We start from the raw sequence: 20881 nt of genomic DNA, 5'->3' as shown, positions 1-20881 counted from the left end.
TGCCCTGGCTCCGGCCTAACACGGAGCGTCTGAACCTGCTTGCTAACGGCTTAAAAACAAACACACAAAAAAGCCCAAACCCCAAACACTTGAGGTTTTACGCGCGCGGTGGCAGGTTTGAGCGCCCGACCCCCCCGCCGGGCCCCAGCTGCCGCAGAACCCAGAAAACGCCGCGGGCGCGGGGGCGGCCTCAGGCGGGGCCGCGTAATGGCGGCAGCGCCCGCCCCGCCCCTGACGCCGCAGCCGCGCCCGCCCCGTCCCTACGGTGGCCGCGGGGAGGCCGGCGGCGGCGCGTTGCTCTCCCGCTCCGCGGCCGGCCCGGGCAGGCGGCGAGGCGAGCGCGGCGGGGCGGCGGCGATGTCCGAGCGGCGCCAGGCCCGGCGAGGCCCCAGCCCGCCCTTCCGCCGGCAGAGCGGGCGCCGGGCCGGGCCCTGAGCCGCCCGCGGCCCGGGAGCGGGGTAGCCCCGCGCCAGGCGCTGAGGAGCCGGCGAGGCCCGGAGCTGCCCCGGCTGAGGATGGGGATCCTCTTCACCAGGATATGGAGGCTGTTCAACCACCAGGGTGAGGGCCGGCGGCCGGGCCGGGGCGCGGGGCCTGAGGGCCGTGGCCGGCGGGGCGAGGGGCCGGTCCCGGGGCCACGGCGGGGGCTGGCGGCGGGGGCGGGGGGGCGCTGCCTCGGCCCGGGCCGCGGGGGGCGGCCGGGAGGCTCGGGGCGGGGTGGGGGGCTGCGTTTAACCCTTTATTCCTCTTTATTCCCTCCCTGGGTGGCTGGGGAGCGCGTTCCCCGGCAGGGGGGTGCCGTGCACCGGCGGGCGGCGTAGCGCGGAGTTTCGTCTTCAGGCGCCTTAACGCCTCAGCGCCGCCGTGACGGGGCCGAGTGCGCCCGGCGGCGGCTGAGGCGATACCCGCGGTGTCGGGCCCTCGGTATCGGGCAAATCCCCGGCGAGGGAGCGAATGTTATTTATAAGTTCCCTTGTTAACGCCCGTCGCCCTGCGGGAAGGGCTGCGGGGGCTGTAACTCGTAACGCGTTTGCAGGGGCTTTAGGTCTGGTTTGGAGTGGGCTGGGGCGCTCACGCCTGCACGCCCCGAGCGTGTGCCCGTTAACGTCGAGCGCAAATACAACAACGTGTTTTTGTCTTGTAGCGTCCAGCCCAAGGTTCTCTGTAGCTTCTGTTGCACCTGATTTCCTAACATCCATACGCTGGCAGCGTCACACCAGAAACAAAAGTTCCTAGTTATGTGGGGTCAGGTAAGCAGACATTTTTACAATATTGTGCAGTTATGCAAAGTTATTAAAACTGGAGTTTGTATTTGATGGTATGTAAGACAACTCTGCAAAACCACACAATATTGATAAAATTAAAACCAAGAACACCCCGCTTACCTGACCCCTGTCCCTTCCCGCTCTCCTCCGTGACAGATCAATGCGAGCGTACTTTGCCAGCAGAAGGAATTGATCTCTGGTCATCTGAAGCTTGGGCAGGTTTATAATGGCTTTTTGTCGCCCTTGCGGACTGCTGGGGAGGGGGGGAAGGAAGCCCCTTCGCACAAAGCTTTTACTTGCGTGAATAGTCCTGTTGAGGCCAAGGTTATTTGTGCAAGTCAAAGTTGCGTAACCTAGCTGAGAGCAGGCAGCGCTCGCTGGCCCTGTAATCATAAATCTCAATATGCCCGACAAGACCCGCTGTAGAATTCAAATTCAATTTTGTGACGTATAGGAAAGAAGGTGCTAAATAGAAACAATAATGGATTCAGACACTGAGCTCCAAAATGTGTTCGTGTATGTGTCAGAGTAGTTTTGTGTAGCACTCCTTGGTTCATCTAAAACTAAGTGGGTGAATGCATACTGTAAAATACTCGTCAGCAGAACTGTTCGCTGGGTTCCAAGCCTGCTGAAGGGAAAAGAGGACACTGAGGGAGACAGGTGGATTGCCCTGCTGATGGCGCAGATCAGCATCGTTGTGGTTTTTCACAGCTCTTTGCAAAGAGATTAAGGTGTTGCAGGCCATAATAAAAGTGCGGCCTTGGAAATGAACATTTAACATGTGTAAGCATGTGTTCTGGAGAGCTGCTGTGGTTGGGGGGAATAGAGAATACAGTCTGTTACAATCCACAAAAATGTGTGGAAGCTTGGGAGAGAATTCCAGCGTGAGATTGCGCTAGCACTTCAGAGAAGGAAAAGTCCACATGTAATCTCTCAGAAATCGTTCCTGTAGATGTGTAGATGGGGAAAAATGGACAGTTGCTTACCTACTCGGAACAGCACATGGGTTTGTACACCTCCACAGACAAACGAGCAAAAGCTCTTCGCCTGTGAAATGCGGCACCTGAAGTTTGGCAGTATTTGCTTAGGGAATCGGTCTAAAACGCAACGCTAACCTTGTTTCATAACACAGTTGTTATCGTGATGGCAAAGTTAACTATGTGGCTTACTAGTGATATTTTTATTTCAGAGCACAAGGTAATCATTGTTGGCCTGGATAATGCAGGAAAAACGACCATTCTTTATCAATTGTAAGTATGAACCACAGAGATGTCTCATGTATCGCGAGGTGTGCATCGTATATATTACTCTGACTTGTGGCTGCTTTCCTTGTTAGTTTTTCCTTTGAGAGCATTACACTGAAGATTGAAGTATAGGTGGCGGTGGGTCAGAGTGTGTGTTTAGAGTTTGGAAAGGTCTCCGTTTTGCCTGGTATATCAAGAAGGTTTTGTCCAGAGCTTTTGTTTATCAGATTATGTTGCTATTACCACTTAATCACAACTGCCTTTGGTGTCACCGTGTAGACTGTTTGCCAGCTCCATAAAATATGATTACATTGAGGGTTAGCCACAGGACAGTGCTGCTGAACTGATCCACGCTGCAGCATGTAAATACCAAACAAATTGTTTGGTGAGTGGCAAAGCAGTGGAGCCTGACCTCTCCCTGCCATGACTCGTGTCCTGTCTCCCAAGACATACTTTCGTGTCATTTGTGGTATGGGATGAAGGAGGAAGGCTGAGCGCTGGCTGAACCCAGGGCAGCACAGCTCCATCGGTGGCAGCCCATGCTGTCATGCAGCTTCTGCCTTTAGTAGTGGCATCGACTTGTGTTTGTATTGCATTAACCCTGCGGCTGGTGTACATGAAACTTGTGTGAGCCTTGTATCTCTGGTCCTCAGCTGCATTTTGATAAAAGGGTGCGGATTCATCTGCAAGCTCAGAAGCTTCTAGGTGGGACAGGCGACTCAAGGTCTGTTTGTAACAGAAACAGATTTGCAGTTTCTCACGTGAAGTAGTCTGGTATTAGGAAGTGTTCCTGAGTGAGTATCAGATATAATTCCTGTTAAGTGATATGGCTGTACTGGTCTAACCCTACACTTGAAATACGCTTTATTAAAATGTTTGGGTTTTGTCAAATTGTGATCTGCTTTTGCCTTTCTGAAATGTGAAACTTGGGCAGCATTTCCAGCCTCTTATGCCCTAGCACACTCGGCAGAGAAAGTGAAAAGATGAAATTGGTTGTTGTTATTTAAATCGGGAGTGAGAGATTTTAAAAAGCATAAATAGAATGAAGAATATTTTTCAAGACTAGTAACTGCTGCAGCTGAGGGCCATCCTTGGTGCATTTTAATGCTGCCTGTGTCTTTCCACTTCCTTCACAAATGTCTCATGATTCTTCTTATCTTATTTCTGCAGTCTCAGTGTTTTCTTTTCCCTTTTGTACAGTGGATCTCCGTATGCCTCCTTTTCTTTCATACCCTTTTTAGCTCCACAGGACTTCCCCTTCTCTCTTCTTGTATTCCCCTGTTCGCCACTGTGTGAGAGCTGTCCCCTGTTAGTCCTGCTTGACTGCTGAAACCCTGCCTCCATCTGTGCATATCCCATTTTTCCTCTTCACGTTTCTTAGTGGTAGATAAGTGTTCTGAGCGTGAATTAACTCGTTGAACCCTTTTTGTGTGAGATGGATAGAGATAACTAGTGGGATGGCTAGCGTTGGTTAGTGTACTGGTTGTTTCTTTGGTATCAGAGGGAGTCACAGCAGACATTGGAGTGGTGATTCTTCTGACAGATTGCAGCAGCTCCACAGACATTTCATTTTGCCCTGTTCTTCTACTCAGATGTCTTCCCTCCCCTTGGGTAGCACTGGGATTTTGTGATCCAGTGTTCTAGAAATGCCATTAAGCTTCACGCTCACCTTGTTTCACTGGGGAGGAGGAAAAAACCCACTTATCGTATTGCAAATTGTGAGGTGCCAGCAGCTAGAATGTGAAAGGCTGCAGGTGCAGCCAAGGAAAGGGGTCTCGTGATAAGTCTCTTCCAAGCCAGAACTCTGGCAAAACCTGTTCTTTAAATATGGGATCAGCCACAGGCATTTTCTTATGTCAGTGTTACCCTTAGTTTGGTTTTATGGTTTGTTCTTCTAATCAGTCTCTTGTATAGTTGCCTTCAAATGTGTGTGGTGAGAAGGTTGCTTGTTATATGCTGCTAAGACACGGGGTAACTGGGATTCCTTTCCAGAACACAGGACCATCCCTTTATCTCCTTGGTTCTCTGTATCATCAAGTAGTATTCCAGTTATAAGTCTCAAATTGCTGTCACTGTAACTAAAAGCTCTGCTAAAGCTTAAAAAAATGTTCATATAAAATGAAAAAACATCAATATTATCAGAAGAATTATGTTCTTTGCAAATGGTTGACATTTTTGTTGAAGCTACTTTTAATTTTTTTTGCATATCCCGCACAGTAAATAATTTGAACTTGAGGAATATCCAGAGAACACATTTGGTTATCACTATTGATGTGAAACTGGTGGTCTTAATGACAAAGTTGCACTACACCTCTAAAACAATATATTTCAAATATTTAATGTCTGCGCTTGTCTCCAAAAAGCAGTGTTACTGGACTGTGCTGAAGGGAGAAGAGAAGGATGTTTGGACATAAAGCAACTGAATTGCGAAGAAAGTATGCTCTCAGGGGCCTGCACTGGAAGGAGAGCAAGATGTAGTGTATTTGGTGCAGCTGGATGATGAGTTGTTTTTCTGCAGCTTCGGAAATCTTGTGGCTTAACCACATTCTTGAAGCAAAACAACTGCTCTCTCCCATGCGTGCCAAAATCGGCCTGGAAAAAGAAAAGCTGACTGCTTAAAACAGCTTCTGAAGCAGATATTCTCTCAGCTTTATGATTTAATTAATGGTAATACAGTTTTGTTCATGAATGCTCTCTCAGCTGTATAATTCAATTATTACATAGTTTACAGAGTCCTTTTTTATTGCTATCTTTATTTTTACTTGCCTTCTGCTGTCAGACCTTGTCTCCATTTGCTGCATACGGAGTGTTTGCTGTAATTGTCCCACTAAGCTTTCTACCTCGGAGTAACCATCAGGTTTGGGTTTGATGGCAGGAGGTCAGTTTGGAGTCTGGAGGTGCTTGATGTAACGCAGTTAATGTGCCGGTTTTTGCAGTTCCTCACCAAGTCGCTCTCTTCCCTCCGCAGCTCGATGAACGAGGTGGTGCATACCTCACCCACCATAGGCAGTAACGTGGAGGAGATCGTGGTGAACAACACGCGCTTTCTCATGTGGGATATTGGAGGGCAGGAGTCTCTCCGGTCCTCGTGGAACACCTACTATACGAACACAGAGGTGAGAGTGAAGGCCTTGCTGCAAGACACCGTGCAACCACTGCTGGCAGAGGGGGTGCAGCGTGCCAGAGATCTGCACCGGCAGAGGGGGTGCAGCGTGCCAGAGATCTGCACCGGCCACGCTTCCAGAGGGCTGTATTAACTGTGCTTTGAATGTTACCGTAGCTACTGCAGGGTACTCCTCTGTGGATTTTTTTGAAGTCTTCTCTTTAGCAGGCTGTTGTAAGACTTGCTTTTATATTTTTTATCCAAGATGCATAATACGGAGTTGCCATTAAAAACAGCTTTTTCATAAGGATTCTGTGTCTGGGGATCTGCGGCCTTAGGGCAAGTGCTCACTTTGTCTTGGTATTACAGATCCCCAGGTTTACAGGTCCCCTCCTGTGGACCGTGGCTGCTCTGTCTCTGTAGCAGGTACTCTTAAAACCTGTCTTACCCCTCAGGAGTAAGACTGAAAGCCCAAAAGTTTTCTTCCAAGACTGCAGGAGCGCCATCTTGCAAGCTCACATGCTCAATTTACTTAAGCACCCCCAGTAATTTTAAGAACTTCTTAGCGATGAAGTTGCAGCACATACACTGAACTTGAGTAAATAATGATTTAAATCAGTGTTTCCTGTGTGTTATCAAATGTGGTTTTAAAAAAGGGTTGTTTTTTTTTAATAATCAGATTTGTTCTCCTGCGCTTCCTTGTAAGATGCTATGATGCATAGCTGTGTGTCTGCTTTTGAAATATTGAGCTTATGGGTGGTTGTTTTTTTTTAAATCCCTTGCAAATATTTATTTGCGTATTAGTATTTGAAGTAGATGGAGAAAGCTGATACAGTTTACCTTTTTAAGGCTGCAAGAAATTACTTGAGAGATCAGCGTGCTGCCTCGGTTATGCTAAGCAAAGAACAAAACCGGATTTGGGATTACAGAGTAACACTTGCTTTCAGTATAAATTTTTCACTTGAAAATGGAAAACAAAAAGTCAAAAGATGTGTCAGAGCTATACAAACCACGGCATAAGTTGTAATCCATACCAGTGCTGCGGGTAATCATGCTCTGGCTGGGGGAGGTGTGTCTGGAATAGGATGATATCTGATAATGCAGCTAACTGTCTGGATAATGCCATGGGAACAGTAATCTGTCCTGCTGAAAAATGTGTGGCTGGAAAGATAGTTTGTTCTCCAACTAACAACTCTTCACTTCTTAAAGTTTGTGATAGTTGTTGTGGACAGCACAGACAGAGAGAGAATTTCTGTGACTAAAGAAGAACTGTATAAAATGTTAGCACACGAGGTGAGTAGACCCTGTTTTTTCTTTGGTTTAATATTTATTGTGGATAAGATCTGGATGTTACGTGTTAAGGGAAGCAGATGTGCATGCTCTTTGTGAAAGCTCCCCCTTACCCTGCAGACAGACCAGAATGGCAGGAGGCCTCTCCAGTGAAGCCCAAGGCAAAGAGCAGCAGTTGTGCTTCCCCAGCTGCGGGTAGTACTGTATCAGAGCTGTCTTGTTCCTGCCAGAGGCTCTGTCTTTTGTGAAGCTCCCAATAAAGCTGTAAATTCATGCTGAATTACTGTAGAGAACTCCCACAAAAGCAGCTTTTCAACTTGTGAGTGCTACATTGAAACAGAAGTTAGGACCTATAAATGACTTTTGTGAGTTTTATACTTCAATTCATGTTAATACCTGAATGAGATTGTTTTAAAAAACATTACTTCCTCCAAAACTTAATTACTATTATTGATAGCTTCATGGTTGCTTGATGTTTTCTGTTTCCACAGTGAAACAGATACAGCCTTAATAATACGTCTTACAGCAGCCAGCTATAAGACTGAAGAAATGGCCTGCCGTTGGCTGTCGGGGCCGGCATTCTCTGTGCACTTGGAATTGCAGAATGAGAGTATAATTTGCTGACTTGTCAAGACCCTCTTTAAAACTGAGCCCAGTGTCAGGTCTAAAACTGAACTGTCTGAGTCATAAGTATTGGACTGACGTATAAGACAAGGAGTTACCTATTGCATGACCTGAATGTCCCGAAGTCTTTAACCTACCCATGCGGTGCAGCGGGACCGGAGCCTGATTTTTGCTGAATCTTCAAAAAAAAAAAGCAAAAAAAAAAAAAGGGGGGGTTATATAAACTTGACTGCTGCTGCTGAGATCAAACTCTGCAAACTGAGAATGCAAGCTGTATCAGTTTGTATGAGATGACACCGAGATTCCAAATTGAAGTGTCAGAATACAAAGATGTGTGCATAATTAATGGCATTATATCCTCAAAATATTACATCTGTATTTAAACTGTAGCCACTGTTCAGTAGACTGCAGGAAGGGGGAAGACTGCCTGTGTATTTCCCTTGAGTGATCATAGTAATCTAAAGCATTTGAGAAAAAACAAGTGCTTTGCTTAGTGTCTTGAATTTCTAATTTTTGGTATTTAAATTAAAGTTGTGTTTAATAAAATAAATTCTAATAAAGTAGGTCTGGCTTTCTTGGTTGTGGTGGAATGTTAAATGTGGCGTGGAAGGACTGTTGCCATTGGGTCTGCTGCTGTCATAATTAGAATTTCAGAGATGTACTCTTCAGTCTGTTGCTGTCGCTAAACAAAATCTGCGTCTTCTGGTTCGTAATCTGTAAAGGAAGATGCAGAAGTTATTAACGGACTGAATTTGAAATGAGAAAAGTCTGGAGCTTCAAGCAGCATGAATGCCCTTGCTTTGTGTTGGGAGACTATTTCTGTGCTCCGAAAGCATCCGTGTAACTGTAAATGTGCCCATTGTTTCACAACAGGATGTTTTCAGTGTATTCTGCTAACTCTCTAGGTGCTGTGACGTTTGAAGAGAACAGTAATGGTTATAAGCTGAAATGAAAGTCAAATATTTATTTAGAATAGCTTTTCCTTGCAGTCCTTGGAAATCTTTTCTTTCTGCTAAGCAGGTCAATTGAATTTCTGTTAAGGCAAAATTGAGTTGCCCAGGTCAGTTCCAGTTATTTTCTGGACCAGTAGATTGTTTGGGAATTAATTTTACTGCTTGTAAAAATTAGTGTGTCTGATAGGTATTTAAGTGAACGAGTAGTCTTGGCTTCCTGGGAAGACCTTTTTACTTTCGGAGGGAAAGATTTTCAGTAATACATGCCTGTACTAGTTTAATTCCAAGCAGCCCAAGATAAAATAAACTTGCCCCTAGAGTTGCTCTTCTCCAAATTGTTAGTACTGATGCTTTAAAGTTTACATGGGCCTTATGAAGAAGTTTATTGTAATGTCCTTGTTCGTGTAGATGTCCATCCTTCGATTCTAAAGCAGTGTAAGTGCCGACTTTCTATGAATTCTGTGTATCTTCTAAGGAAAATATTACCGCAGCTTGCTCTATGCTGTCTGTGGCACATTAATGCTTCTTAACAGGCAGCATTTCCCTTGCAGAGGGCTGCTGTGCAGGCAGAGCATCCTTCTGGCCCTGGCGTGCCACGGTGTCAGCACACTTGGCATGGCTTTACCAGCACTTAGAAAGTTCTGGTGGGGTAACCCAACCTTGCCCTGTGCACACAGCCTACTAATTTGGTACTATAAAATCAGTCTTAACCGTTTGCTAATACCTAAGCGCGGTGTGTAGGTAAAAGCTGTGCTCAGGAGAAGGTGCTTGATTTGGATACGCAGGCAGGAGTGAGCTGTAAGGCCGGGGTTAAACGGGAGGCCTTGGCTGTTGGAGGCGTGTGGCTTTGTTGCAGCCGCACACATACAGAGGTACAGGGACCTCTGAGCCTCGCGGCATGCAGCAGAACAGCCAGTGTGGTTTTACAGCTCGTCCTAAGCAAAAATGGGACGTTCAGTTTGCTGGATCAAAGGATTTTCTGAAGTTACATGTCAGTCAGCCTGCAGCGTTTTATAGTTGAGGTTTTTTTGCTAGGGCTTAAGGTTCTTTAGTCTGGTACCACCTCTTTTGCTTCCAAGGGCTGATTTGTGATCAGCATCTTTTTTTCTTCTTTCTCCCTAGGACTTAAAAAAAGCTGGTTTGCTGATCTTTGCTAACAAGCAAGATGTTAAAGAGTGTATGACAGTAGCTGAAATATCTCAGTTTCTGAAACTGACTTCAATTAAGGATCATCAGTGGCACATTCAGGCCTGCTGTGCTCTAACTGGAGAGGGGTAAGAGTTGTTCTTGTCTGTCAGAGGGGAATCTTGAATTATTTTGGTATTTTTATTGTAGGGTTTGGTTTTAATACATACTCCTCCCCTGTCTAGTAGTTGTAAAGATTTTTGGGCTCGGAACGTACCAGCTTGTGATCGGTGTGATCTGAAAACCAGCTTTCACATCAAATCCACAGTCTCCCCTCACAGTGATAAAACTTAATATGTTTTGGGCCTAATGAGGGCAGGGATGGAAATGACCTAAAATCTGTTCTGGTTTATTAAGAATAATCATAAGTAGAGATAACTTCCGTGCATTTCTTGAAGTGCTGGGATCTGAAGTCTCTCACCCGTAGATTGCTTAAGATGGTCTAGGAAATGCTGTGGTCAGAGTGGATTGTTTCTGGAAGTTACTCCTTCAGTCAGAATCACGGAGTTCTTGGGAAGAATTTAAATTGGTGCCATGGCATTATCTTTGAAGCTGTCCTGAGAAGTGGCTGTATTCCTTAAAAAATTATCTCTTTTGTTTGCAGACTGTGCCAAGGACTCGAATGGATGATGTCAAGACTTAAGATCAGATGATTTTTAATGACCTCTTTGCACAGACATTGCTTAAAAAGAGTTGCACCCATGATTACCTTCACAGTGGCAGAATTAATGGGTTAGATGTATTTATACTGAACTGATCTCAACTTTATTTTCTACATAGATGCACACACACATACGTGTATATAAATTAAGGCCATTCAGCAAGATGAAAGATGCAGTTGGTGGCTCCAGCTTGGTTTTCGGTTTGCTTTCCTCTGAAGATGCTGTATTTAAAAGCTGTGATCAACCTTCGTTTCAAGATACAGCCACTCAGAACAGTCCAATGTTGAGCATGTTGAAGATGAAGTGAGAGGAAGGAGCTTTTAATTTTGGGTTCTATTATTCCATTGTAGTCCTCTCTAGTCGAAGATGTTGGCTTCGTTATTCCAGTAAATTAGCAAGCAAATCAACGGCATAGATACCAACTTTCCAGTATTTTTAAGGTTACCGATGTTACAAATGCAAAAATATTTTCCTGTATGTGTACTGTACATATTTGTGTATATTTATACCTCAATTTTAGGTTAATTGCAATCTGTTCAGACCAGTGTGTAAAGCTGAATCAGTATGTTGACAGTAGTACTAATATTTGACGTAGCCAACACATCACAACTTCTTTTCCTTTGTTATCTGTATGGCTGTAACATCCATCAGGCAGTTGGCTCACCAGAACTTTATAAAACAAACTTCTCTCTTAAGACCACTGCTTGTTTTTTCACGTGATTTTTCAATTAGGGAGGATGCCATAACGGACTGGGGCATGGGGATCGAGCTTTGAGTTACAGTGTCGGCAAACAGTAAAAGCTTGCCAAAGAGTTTAAAATGAAACAGATTTTCTTCTTTTTGTTGTTGTAGTCATCATTTGATTAGGTGATTCCAAAAAGTGCATGTCATGCTGTCCTGTGGTACTGCTTCTCTTTTTTTTTTCTGTACTGTTCACTCTACGATTTGAGTCCAGTAGAAGTACCTTTAGCTGTCATAAAGGGAAAAATGTCATCTTTTTTTTTCTTAACCAAAGAAGAGGCACAAAAGTGTGTTTAAAAGTCCCACTGGAATCTTACAAAACACATCATACTCTGTATTAAGTGTTTTCCAGAGGAAGGCACGCTTCTTTTTGATAGCTTAAAAATGTATATATCTCTCTATATATGCAATGGGTGGAACTGGGATGGGGAGCAGAACAGATTACACTACTTGCAAAGCTCTAAGTGACCCCTCGATCGTGTTCCCACAGAAGTTTCAGGGCAGTATTTCTTGACAATAGAACTCCCTTGCATGGCCCCCAGGTGAGCTAGAACGAGGTGTCAGAACACTATGTGATTATCTTTTCTTACTGTAGGACCTAACAGGTGGGTGTCCCACCTCGCACAGAAGCTGTTCCCAGTTACCATTTTAAAGGATACAGGTTTTTCAACGGGACGAGAGTGAGAGTTGTATGGTTTGAAACGTCAGTATTGTGAAAGCGTACGTAGCCTCGATCGTAGGCTCTTATGTTGGAGATGTGTGTTTGGGGAGTAGAGCAAAATGAAACAAAACTTTGTTTAAAATGTCCTTTCCTTTCTTACCTCATACATCTGATAAGGATGGAAAAGACATTTTAAAGGAAAAGCCTAGTTTGAACTTTTTAAGGTGCTTATCTTTGGTTATGGGTTAATCCATTCAGCCCGCCTGCCTTCCCATTTGCCTGCTTTGCTAGGGATCATGTTGTGAATTTGTGGAGAAAAGAAGTGCGGCAGTTTCAAAACCCTGTATTTAACAAAGGCAGGTAAAGAATTTAACTTTTTAATACATTTTTTGGTATCTCTTTATGATGCTCACTGGATAGGGAATCTGCTGTCTTTGTTAAACATTTTAATGTGTACATGCATACCTTTATAGTGCATGCACATAGATACTGGTATTTAACTGGTGTATTGCAAAATGTATAAATGTTTGAAGAAATAACAATTTAATGCAAAGACTTTCTCAGTTTATCTGATAGTATCTTCAAGAAATGAGCTCTGTGCACACTTGCATATGAAATGGAATTGTACGTTTTCTAGTCTTAAAAAAGAAAAAGCAGACTTGCTTATAAACCTCAGTGTCTGGTTTTTGAGTCTTATGTCTTCCCTTTCATCCTTTGAAAATATTTTGCTTTAGTATTGTTAAATACTGCGTGGTTTTGCCTGAACCTGCACAGGCTGCGTGTGTTGGGTTTTTGTTTGTTTTTAAAAACATGAGTTTTTCCTGCTAATGAAAAAAAGAAAATATCATGGAGCAGTATTCTGGTATCTGCTACTTGCTGAAATTTGCTGCTTACTCCCTCGCTTCAATTAGTAGGACTTAGTATGGCCGTATCATGAAAGTGTGGTGGTTTTCTCCAGGTACAGCTTGTGTTGCAACCAGACATCTAATGTTTACGCATAAGTAAACTTAGGCTTACTCCTTCTCCCTCTCGGTACCCTGGCCACTTCCACTTTCTGTGGCATCTGAGATACCGGGCAACCAGGTCACTGCATCTTCATTTCAGGAGTGGCAACAGACCCTAGCAGGGAGCTGGGAATAGCTGCACATGTGAAGACTGCCTGTTAAAACAATGTCTTTTGTGCCCTAAAGTGTTGATAATTCAAAAGTCAAATTGTTGTCTGTGTGTTGGATGGTGAACGATCCAGCCTTAACCTGGCTGCAGAAAAAGGTGCGTGTCACATCATGTGTAATGATGAGTTTTTCTGTCTCTTCTTGTGATCCGACGGTACGTTAGAGGGCCGATGTGCTCTTCAGTAGCTAGAATTCTGTGGTGGCCGGTGCTTCCCGATGCGCCGTGTGCCTGCAGCTTTCTTGGCCGGGGCTTAGGAATCAAGGGAGGACGCACCTTCATTTTAAATGCTGGATTTGCAGTCTCCATAACAATGATGGATCTTGCCTGTAGTAGCCGGGCACCTTTTTGTCACCCCATTGTAAACAGAGGTGACTGTTTCGAGTTCTCACCTTGTGGGGTTGGTGCGATCATGCTTTTAAGCCCAGCAGTGCATAGCGAAAGCGGAATAATGTCATCCAGGTGCTGCAGCGAGAGGTTTTGTAGGAAAGTTTGTTTGCCTGAAGGGTCTTTGTGAGAACAAGTGTGTCTGCTGTGATACTGCTGAGATGAACGTGAGAAGTATGTACCCTCACGGTAGCGTTGTGGCTGTGACGGTCCTTCCCTGCACACCTTGCCTTTTGTGTAAAGTTGGAAATGTTTTTAAATTTAGTCACCTGGTAGAGCTGGAGAAGGGCAGGCAAACTTTTGAACACACAAACCCTTTTTGTATGTGCTGCTTGTTTACGGCTTTTTCCTTTTCCCTCTAGGCCAATTCACATTTTTCTCACAGCTTTGTCCATAGAAAAGCAAGTGAACTTTGCATCAATGCTGCTTTCAACTTCATTTGGTTATTCTTTGGAATTGATTGTCTTAACACGAGTCACGCCCTGGATTTGTATTGCTTTTGTGTTTTTGCCCTCTGTGTGTTGTGTTGCCTTGCCTTTGTTCTTCATGAAATTAATGCTTAGGATGTTATACAGAACCGGGGGGGGGGGGGGGGCTTTAAAAAATGGTTATTTAAGTTCATGCTGCAGAATGCCATTTTACTGGCAAAAACATAGCAGTAAGTCATATTTCAATAATATTGAAAATGTTTCTTTTGCTTTAGCAGACAATAAACCTGGTAAGTCATCTCTATAATATGCTGCCTCTGTGATTTGAAAATTATGCAGGTTTTTAATTGCGAGGAAAGGTGGAATATAGAACTTGGAAAATGTGAACAGGGATCTACTTAGCTTCATTTTTTTATTTATTTTTTTTATTGCCAGGGAGGCTTAACAGCTGTTTTCCTATGCATTTTATAGTGTGTTCCTAGGTATAGGTGTTCATGCGTGAATGCTAAACGTATCCGATGGGCACCTTCTACAGTCTATGCAGCTCAAGTGCCTGTAACTTAATTCAGTGATCAATTTTTTTCCTCCTCTGTGACAATTTCCATTTTCCTTAAAATAGATCTATTTCTATAAAAGCATTTAAATGTGTGTAAATGAGTGTTTTTTTTCTTCTCCCTACACATCAGTTTTAACATGATTTATAATGAATTTGTTACAGTTTCTTTCTGTCCTCTACATTTCAAGCACTTTTTCCATCAGACATCCCATAGCTAGCTTGCTTTGTGAAGGGAGATACTAAATTTGTCCTTGCATCAGATTGGTTAGCTGAAATTCTTTTCAAGGAACGCTGTTTAAATAACTTAATCCAAGAATACTTGGCCTTGTAAGCATCCTCATGTAAGTAGTTCCTTTTTAGTTGGCTAATAAAACATTAACTTTGCGGCTGTCAGACTAATTATGTCTGGAAAAATAGTTTTCAGCTAATTCAAATGAATGTAGTACTAAGCCTTTAAATGGCGCATCACTGAGCATTACAGGACGAGTTTGATGTCATGAAAAATGGCACTAAGAAAGAAAAATGTCTTCGCATATAGTTGTGATATGTATTATAAATACAAATGTGACTTGAATATAATTGTTGCAGTGAATATATTAAATGTACAAACCCAAGAAATTATAAGTGGTTGCCACTGTAACTTTTTTTACATTGTGATTTAGAATCATAAGCAGAAATTATATTCTTGCCTTACTAGGATTTTACCGGTGAATTTTTATATTGTACAGAGACTTTTTTTTGAAAGTGTTCTTCACATCAGATGGTAGCCTTTATTCATAACAGGATTGAATTCATGTACCACCCTTAGCCTTTTAGGCCAGATTTCTTGTGAGCAAGGACATAAGTTGCTGGGCTTTTTTTAAGCTTTTCCTATCTGTAAATTTAGAAAACTTAGCTGATACTGGATCAAGTTAGAGAATGCTGCTTTACCTAGAAGGCTGTAAATCATTCTTTGTAAATCATCAGCTTGGTGTTACTCTTGTCTGAATGCTTACAGCATCAAACTCTGGGGAGGGTAGAAGATGTGGCCGAGAAAGATGTATTGTCTGCAAAGAGATTCAAAGATTTAAAAAAAAAACAAACAAAAAACCCAACAAAACCAAAACCCCCTCCGACTGGAAAGGCTGAGCACTTTTTTTGGCTAATAAATTGAAGAATTGGTAGCATATGACAAAGGAATGGTAACCATCCCGTTTAACCTGTGTCTGTATTATGTTTTCATGAATGTTTTCAGCATGTCCTCAGCTTTCTTATGTTCTTTTCCAAAACCTCTAAACCTCCAATCCTGTAGCTGCAGTCCTGTACTTGGCCCGTACGTGCTGCTCTAAATCTGAGTCTGCCCTCCTGGCTCTCCCAGGAGGCTGAGCGGGTGTCAGAGGGAGCCGAGCTCTTTGCCCTCCAACTGGACCAAGTAATGGATTACAATACTGTCCTGCGACACTAAACCTATAATTCGTGAAGTATAAAGTAAACTTACCAGATTAGTGTACTAACGATGTAGTTACAGTAAAGTATATTATCTGTTTTTTACAAATGCAGAGTAACACCCGTATGTATACGCATTAATCATATGAGCAGGGTCATATTTCTTTTGATCACTTGTATTTTGTACTTCTCTTTCGAAAAAGTTTGTCTTCTTTCTGAAAGAAATGCATAAAGTAATGTGGCTAACAGCGATAACTGCAATAAAATGTCATTCCAGAATATACAAAGTTATTGCTTCACATTAATCCCAAGACTTGTGAGGGCTGGTATTTCTTGGCTTGAGCCCTTCTGTGTCTGAAACTTAATGCATGTTTATTAAAGTAATTTAGCTAAAACTTTTTATAAAGCTATTTATTATAATAAAGTTCAATTATGATTCTGTTATGATTATTATGATCATCATATGAATCAATTATGATTCAGGAAAAGTGACTTTTCCTGAAATTTTATCAGAACATGCCTTTAATGGTTTCCCCCTTGCCTCTCTCTGTCCATCCTGGCTTTTAAAGTCTGATTTTCACTGAAGGGAACTCATTCAGTTCTTTTAATTCTTGTTGAAGAAGTGAAAGAATCACAAATTTGGTCTAGAATTGTTGTTGGGAGGGAGGAGCTGTGTAGAAGTGTATAGACACATTTACAGGTCATGTCAGAATTGCTAATTCTTGAAAACCTACCAGTATTTATTATTTGAAAATGAAAGCACTTGTCAGCATTGTACTGTTTGCATTTAAACATTCTGCATGTCTGTGTTGCAGTAAAACTTCTCAAGCAAAAGTGTGATTTCTGACATAGCCTGTGGGGTTCTCCAGGCGTTCCTGGGGTGAAATGCGCTGTTCAGCCGAACCTCTGATTTAATTTTAATGGCTTTGTATTGGGAGATATTTTGGCATTTGGGACAAGTTTGGTAATAAGTATGTGTGTGTTAGTTTCAAATCAAATGGAAGTTACAATTAATGGTGAAATGCTTTTTTCTTCTAGAAAATGCGGGATTCCAGCAGTGTACTGCTCCTGTGCATTCATGTACTGCACGCTGGTACTTGCAGCTGTGTGAGTGGGGGGGGTTACAGGCAACTGCTTAGAAAGCAAGAGAGGTGAAACCAAAGCTGGGTTAAAAAAAAAGAAAATATCATTGTACAGTACTAAAGGTATGTTGCCAGTCAGCTCTGCGACCGGAACAGTCTCGTTCCATATGTGTTAAGTTTGGACTTTGGCTTTATTTCTAACTGTGCAATATTTGTATCCGTGTGGTAATCTTGGAGAGTAACCTTTCCGTGAAGTAACGCATGGGCAGGTGATGTTTTTAATGGAGTTTTGAGGAATAAGTCAGTGTCAGCCCCTTCGTTCCGATGGCGGAAGAGATGGCAAAATGCTTTTTCTGCACTCTTTATCCTTCTGCATCCGATTTTAGCTGTGTCTAGCTGAAGTCTTTTTCCTGTGTGACACAATTCTCGCATTTGGCGGGGCTTTGTCCCCAGCTCCTGCCTGGCGCTGGCCGCTGTGTCCGTGTTGCATGCTGCGTTACTCCTCCTCCGCGCTTTTTGCTGGAGGGTGAAGGAACGGTGAGTTACCTCCAAAGCCATGCCCGCTCTTGGGCTGTGCCCTGCATGTTTCTTTTCCTCTTAACTTTGTTATTCCTTAACTTTACTACAACTTTTCTGAAAATTGCTCGTTTTTCTTTTGAATCCAATTAAATATCAGGTGATTTTTTTATTAAAAAAAAAAAAAAAAAGGCATCATTATCACATACTTATTTTTGCCGGTTTAGTACAGGGTTCCTCAGGCAGCGTGCCTGTTGCCTGCCTCGTGTTCCCCTTGCTGCTGTCTAACCTTAGTTTGTAGATCACCACATTGGTCCATTAAAAATACATAAATAAGTATTTCTGAAGGTTTTTATTCCAGTATGTTTTTATCATTAAATACCTTTATGCTTTTTAATTGTGCACAAAAAAACATTTGCCTCTGCCAAACTCTGACTGTTTTACTTCTGCATCCAACAACTGAAAATCTTGAGTAGAGCAAACCTGCCAAAGGGAGCCTTGGCTTAGTCATTTACACCCAGTGTGTGAAACTGTAAATAGACTTTAACAGAAAATGCCATTGCTTTTTGGCTTTTTTTCTTGGATGTATGAAATTTAGGGGCTGCTGTGTTCTCTTTATTTTTTAATAATTTTTTTAATTAAAACATAGTACTTTTTTGATCTTATTACCACTTTTAAAATCACAGGTCGTGTCACTACTCTGTTGTTGTACAGTATATGTTGATTTATCTCTGTGGTTCTTCAATATGAGGTTGAATTAGATGCAAAACTAAAGAACAGTCAACATCTTGAGTTAATTCTTGTTACTAACTTTTTTGTTCTGTCTTGCTTTCTGCCCTGATTCTTCAGAATTGGAAGGCTTTTTTTTGCTTTTTTTTTTCCTTCTCCAGATAGAGGTGTATATGTGTATATATATGTAGGCAAACTTTGGGGGTCATAGGAAGAGATGCAGATCGTGGAATAGTAGCAGTGACAATTGTCTAAATTTTTTGTACATAAATAAAGATTTAGTATAAATGCTGGTACTGTTGAAGACTCACTTCTGAGGTCCTTGTACTGTTGAATCCTAACGGACACTCTGTTATTACCTGTATGTACAGCTTTGAAACATGAATTAATGGATGCATATGAGAGCTGTGTAAACAACTAATAAACCTGACTGTTTGTATTAAGTGGGCCAGATAATCAATTTTTTCCTTTTAGACTCACCATACCATTTTCAAAGTGAGCTTGAGAATTTGTTTTTCAAGGTCATAGGTATATTATAATAATTTTGAATTTGCTTAGCGTAATACGTTTTTTGCCAGTGTGGCTGCAACTGTTCGCGGTAGTACCTGAGTGTTGTTTTTAAGCTCATGGGTAATGATGACATGGGTATATGTTTGGTCTCACCCTGCTGCGGCAGTGGCTGGTCAGCCGGGGAGATGCTGACCTCCAGAGCATTGGGCTCGCACCACATGAAGTTGTGCAAGTCCATGAGTGTTCCCTTACTGTTGTGATGTGGATTTTCATGTGCTTTAGAAAATATGTAGTTGTATACAGTGTACTGAACAACCGCTAATCCATTTGCTTTGTTGGTTGAGAAGTGTTTATTTGGGGGGGAAAGGCTTTAAATATATTTGACGAGGTGTTTCAGTACAGGTTGCCATTGGTAGCACATTTCTATATGCAGTATGCTTCTATTGGTATGTGTCAAATCTCTTCTGCTCCGAAATGCCAAAGGTGGCTGTGCTGTTTAACGCTGCGGAGAACAGGCTAGCTGATGAAGGCAAGTCTTGAACTTTACTTGATATGTGAATCTTTGTAAGGATTTCCAGATTTCTGGATTTTTCATCCAGACTCATAAACAAGTCTCTACAAACAAAGTGAGGAGAACTATTGTTCCTTAAGAGGTGTTAATGTAATAAGGGAACGCTGCTTTCCAAAGTGCATTTTTAAACTAAATTTCCTCTCTCCGCAGAGCGGCTCTTGCACATGTCAACCGGGTGCATAACAGAAATCAAAACTGCTCTGACTTAACAAAGTAATAAATTGTCACTGATCCTTGTATCGTGATGGTACTTGTTCATGACTAGCAGTGTGCAATATGCCACAAAGGAGCCCACAGCACAGTTCCTCTGTGCACCGATCGGTTGTGGAGGGTCTTTCTGCTGTGCAGGGAAAGGTTTCATGTTAGTAACTGTTTGTGGGCTGTGAGGTGATAAGACCACTAAGACCCTCTTTTACAGGACCTGATACCCATGCACCTTCCTCTTTTGCTCCACTGATGGCCTCTGGACCTTGGCATAGAATATGAACCTGTGCTTAACTACGCAAGAGACAAAGTGGTTAAAACAACTGATTTTACACAAAATGCATTAGCCACTAGCTCTGAAGCTTTTCACCTGCAGACAGAAGCGCACAGGTTTTGAGTAATTTTTGAAGTTACCTCTTTCATATTCTTTTTTAATATAGGTAAGGTGTGGAGATAAAGTGGCATTCAAGTGGTCTGATATGGACGGTTTTGATACAAGATCTGTTTCGGGCTTCTTGTGGTTCTGGCAGTGGCAACCCCAGTCCAGCTGCAGATGGTGAATCCCAGTGTCACTTGCCCTGTGGATACCTTGTACGAAGAATCCTTTAGCGATCTGTGCGCTGATAACACTGCAGTAGCCAAACCCTATCTATATCAGCGGTGGACTATTCCTTAAAGGTAAACACATGCAGAGAGGAACAAGCCCCTCTTCGCCATCCTATGGACAAGAGCAGCCTGAATCCAGGCAGAACTGTTCTTCCTCTGTGTATTTAGACCATTCATTCTTACCTTTCCTGGTGCATTTAAGGAGAATCCTGCAATAATGCAAAAAATGTGCATATTGGTAAGTTAATAACTCTTAACTGAGGTAAGGTGGGAAAATCCCATTCTTACATAGGATTTTTGCTGCCAGCCAGCAGCAACACCCACTATGTCACGCTGAGCCCAGCGAAGGAGTGAGAGGTCCAGGACAGCAGGCAGCTGGGGCAGGGAGAGGGGGAAGGCATTTGGACGGTATCTGGGCTTCAGCTAATTTGAGATTTAAAATTAAACCTTATTTCTGATTTTCTGAAAGCAAGAGGTGCCTCTGGATTTTGACCAACAGGTTTATCTTCCCCCTTCCTCCTTGCGGCCCTCGGGGAGAGACAGCTCAGCTTTGCAGGCTGAATAATTTTTTTCAAAAGCTGTCTGTGCCTGCAAGTGTAATACAGAATACATGATGTGGTAGAGATTTATAGAGGCAAAGTGAATAAAACTATTGTTTTTCTGGTTTTCAGTGGTGGGCACAGATTTACTGAGGGGACTATGGTTCCCTTCCCACATCGGCAGCAGATGGTAAGGCCTATATATTCCCGTTCACACAGCACATTTGGACCCATCTGCACCCCACAAACAAACGATGGCATGACTGGAGCAGCTCCAGAAAGATTATAATTATCTTTACTTTTCTGCCAGTCAAACCTCGATCCAAAATCGGAACCATTACCCATTTCTGAGCGCAGATTGTGGCTCGGGAGCCAGTGTTTGCATCCTGCCCATTGCTCCCCTTTTGAAGCTGCTGCGAAGGATTTCTTG

General features: G+C 42.8%; 1 protein-coding gene across 3 annotated transcripts; it reads left to right on the top strand.

Annotated features, from left to right (window-relative positions):
* The first annotated feature begins 257 nt into the window (after positions 1–257).
* ARL5A (ADP ribosylation factor like GTPase 5A) lies at positions 258–16878 on the top strand. Of its 3 annotated transcripts, XM_055718536.1 has the most exons (7): positions 421–561; positions 1145–1250; positions 2455–2515; positions 5478–5625; positions 6822–6905; positions 9602–9753; positions 10269–16878. In XM_055718536.1, the coding sequence occupies exons 4-7, from the start codon at positions 5482–5484 to the stop codon at positions 10315–10317; spliced, it is 429 nt and encodes a 142-aa protein (XP_055574511.1). In that variant the 5' UTR covers positions 421–561; positions 1145–1250; positions 2455–2515; positions 5478–5481; the 3' UTR covers positions 10318–16878. The 3 variants fall into 3 exon arrangements, with proteins under 3 accessions (XP_055574510.1, XP_055574511.1, XP_055574512.1); XM_055718535.1 differs by lacking the exon at positions 1145–1250 and having other exon boundaries at positions 258–561; XM_055718537.1 differs by lacking the exons at positions 421–561; positions 1145–1250; positions 2455–2515 and adding an exon at positions 4792–5176.
* Positions 16879–20881: the final 4003 nt, after the last annotated feature.

The sequence above is a fragment of the Falco cherrug genome, chromosome 8, assembly GCF_023634085.1.
Source record: "Falco cherrug isolate bFalChe1 chromosome 8, bFalChe1.pri, whole genome shotgun sequence".
Lineage (NCBI taxonomy): Eukaryota > Metazoa > Chordata > Aves > Falconiformes > Falconidae > Falco > Falco cherrug.
This window is presented reverse-complemented; position numbering and strand designations above follow the sequence as displayed.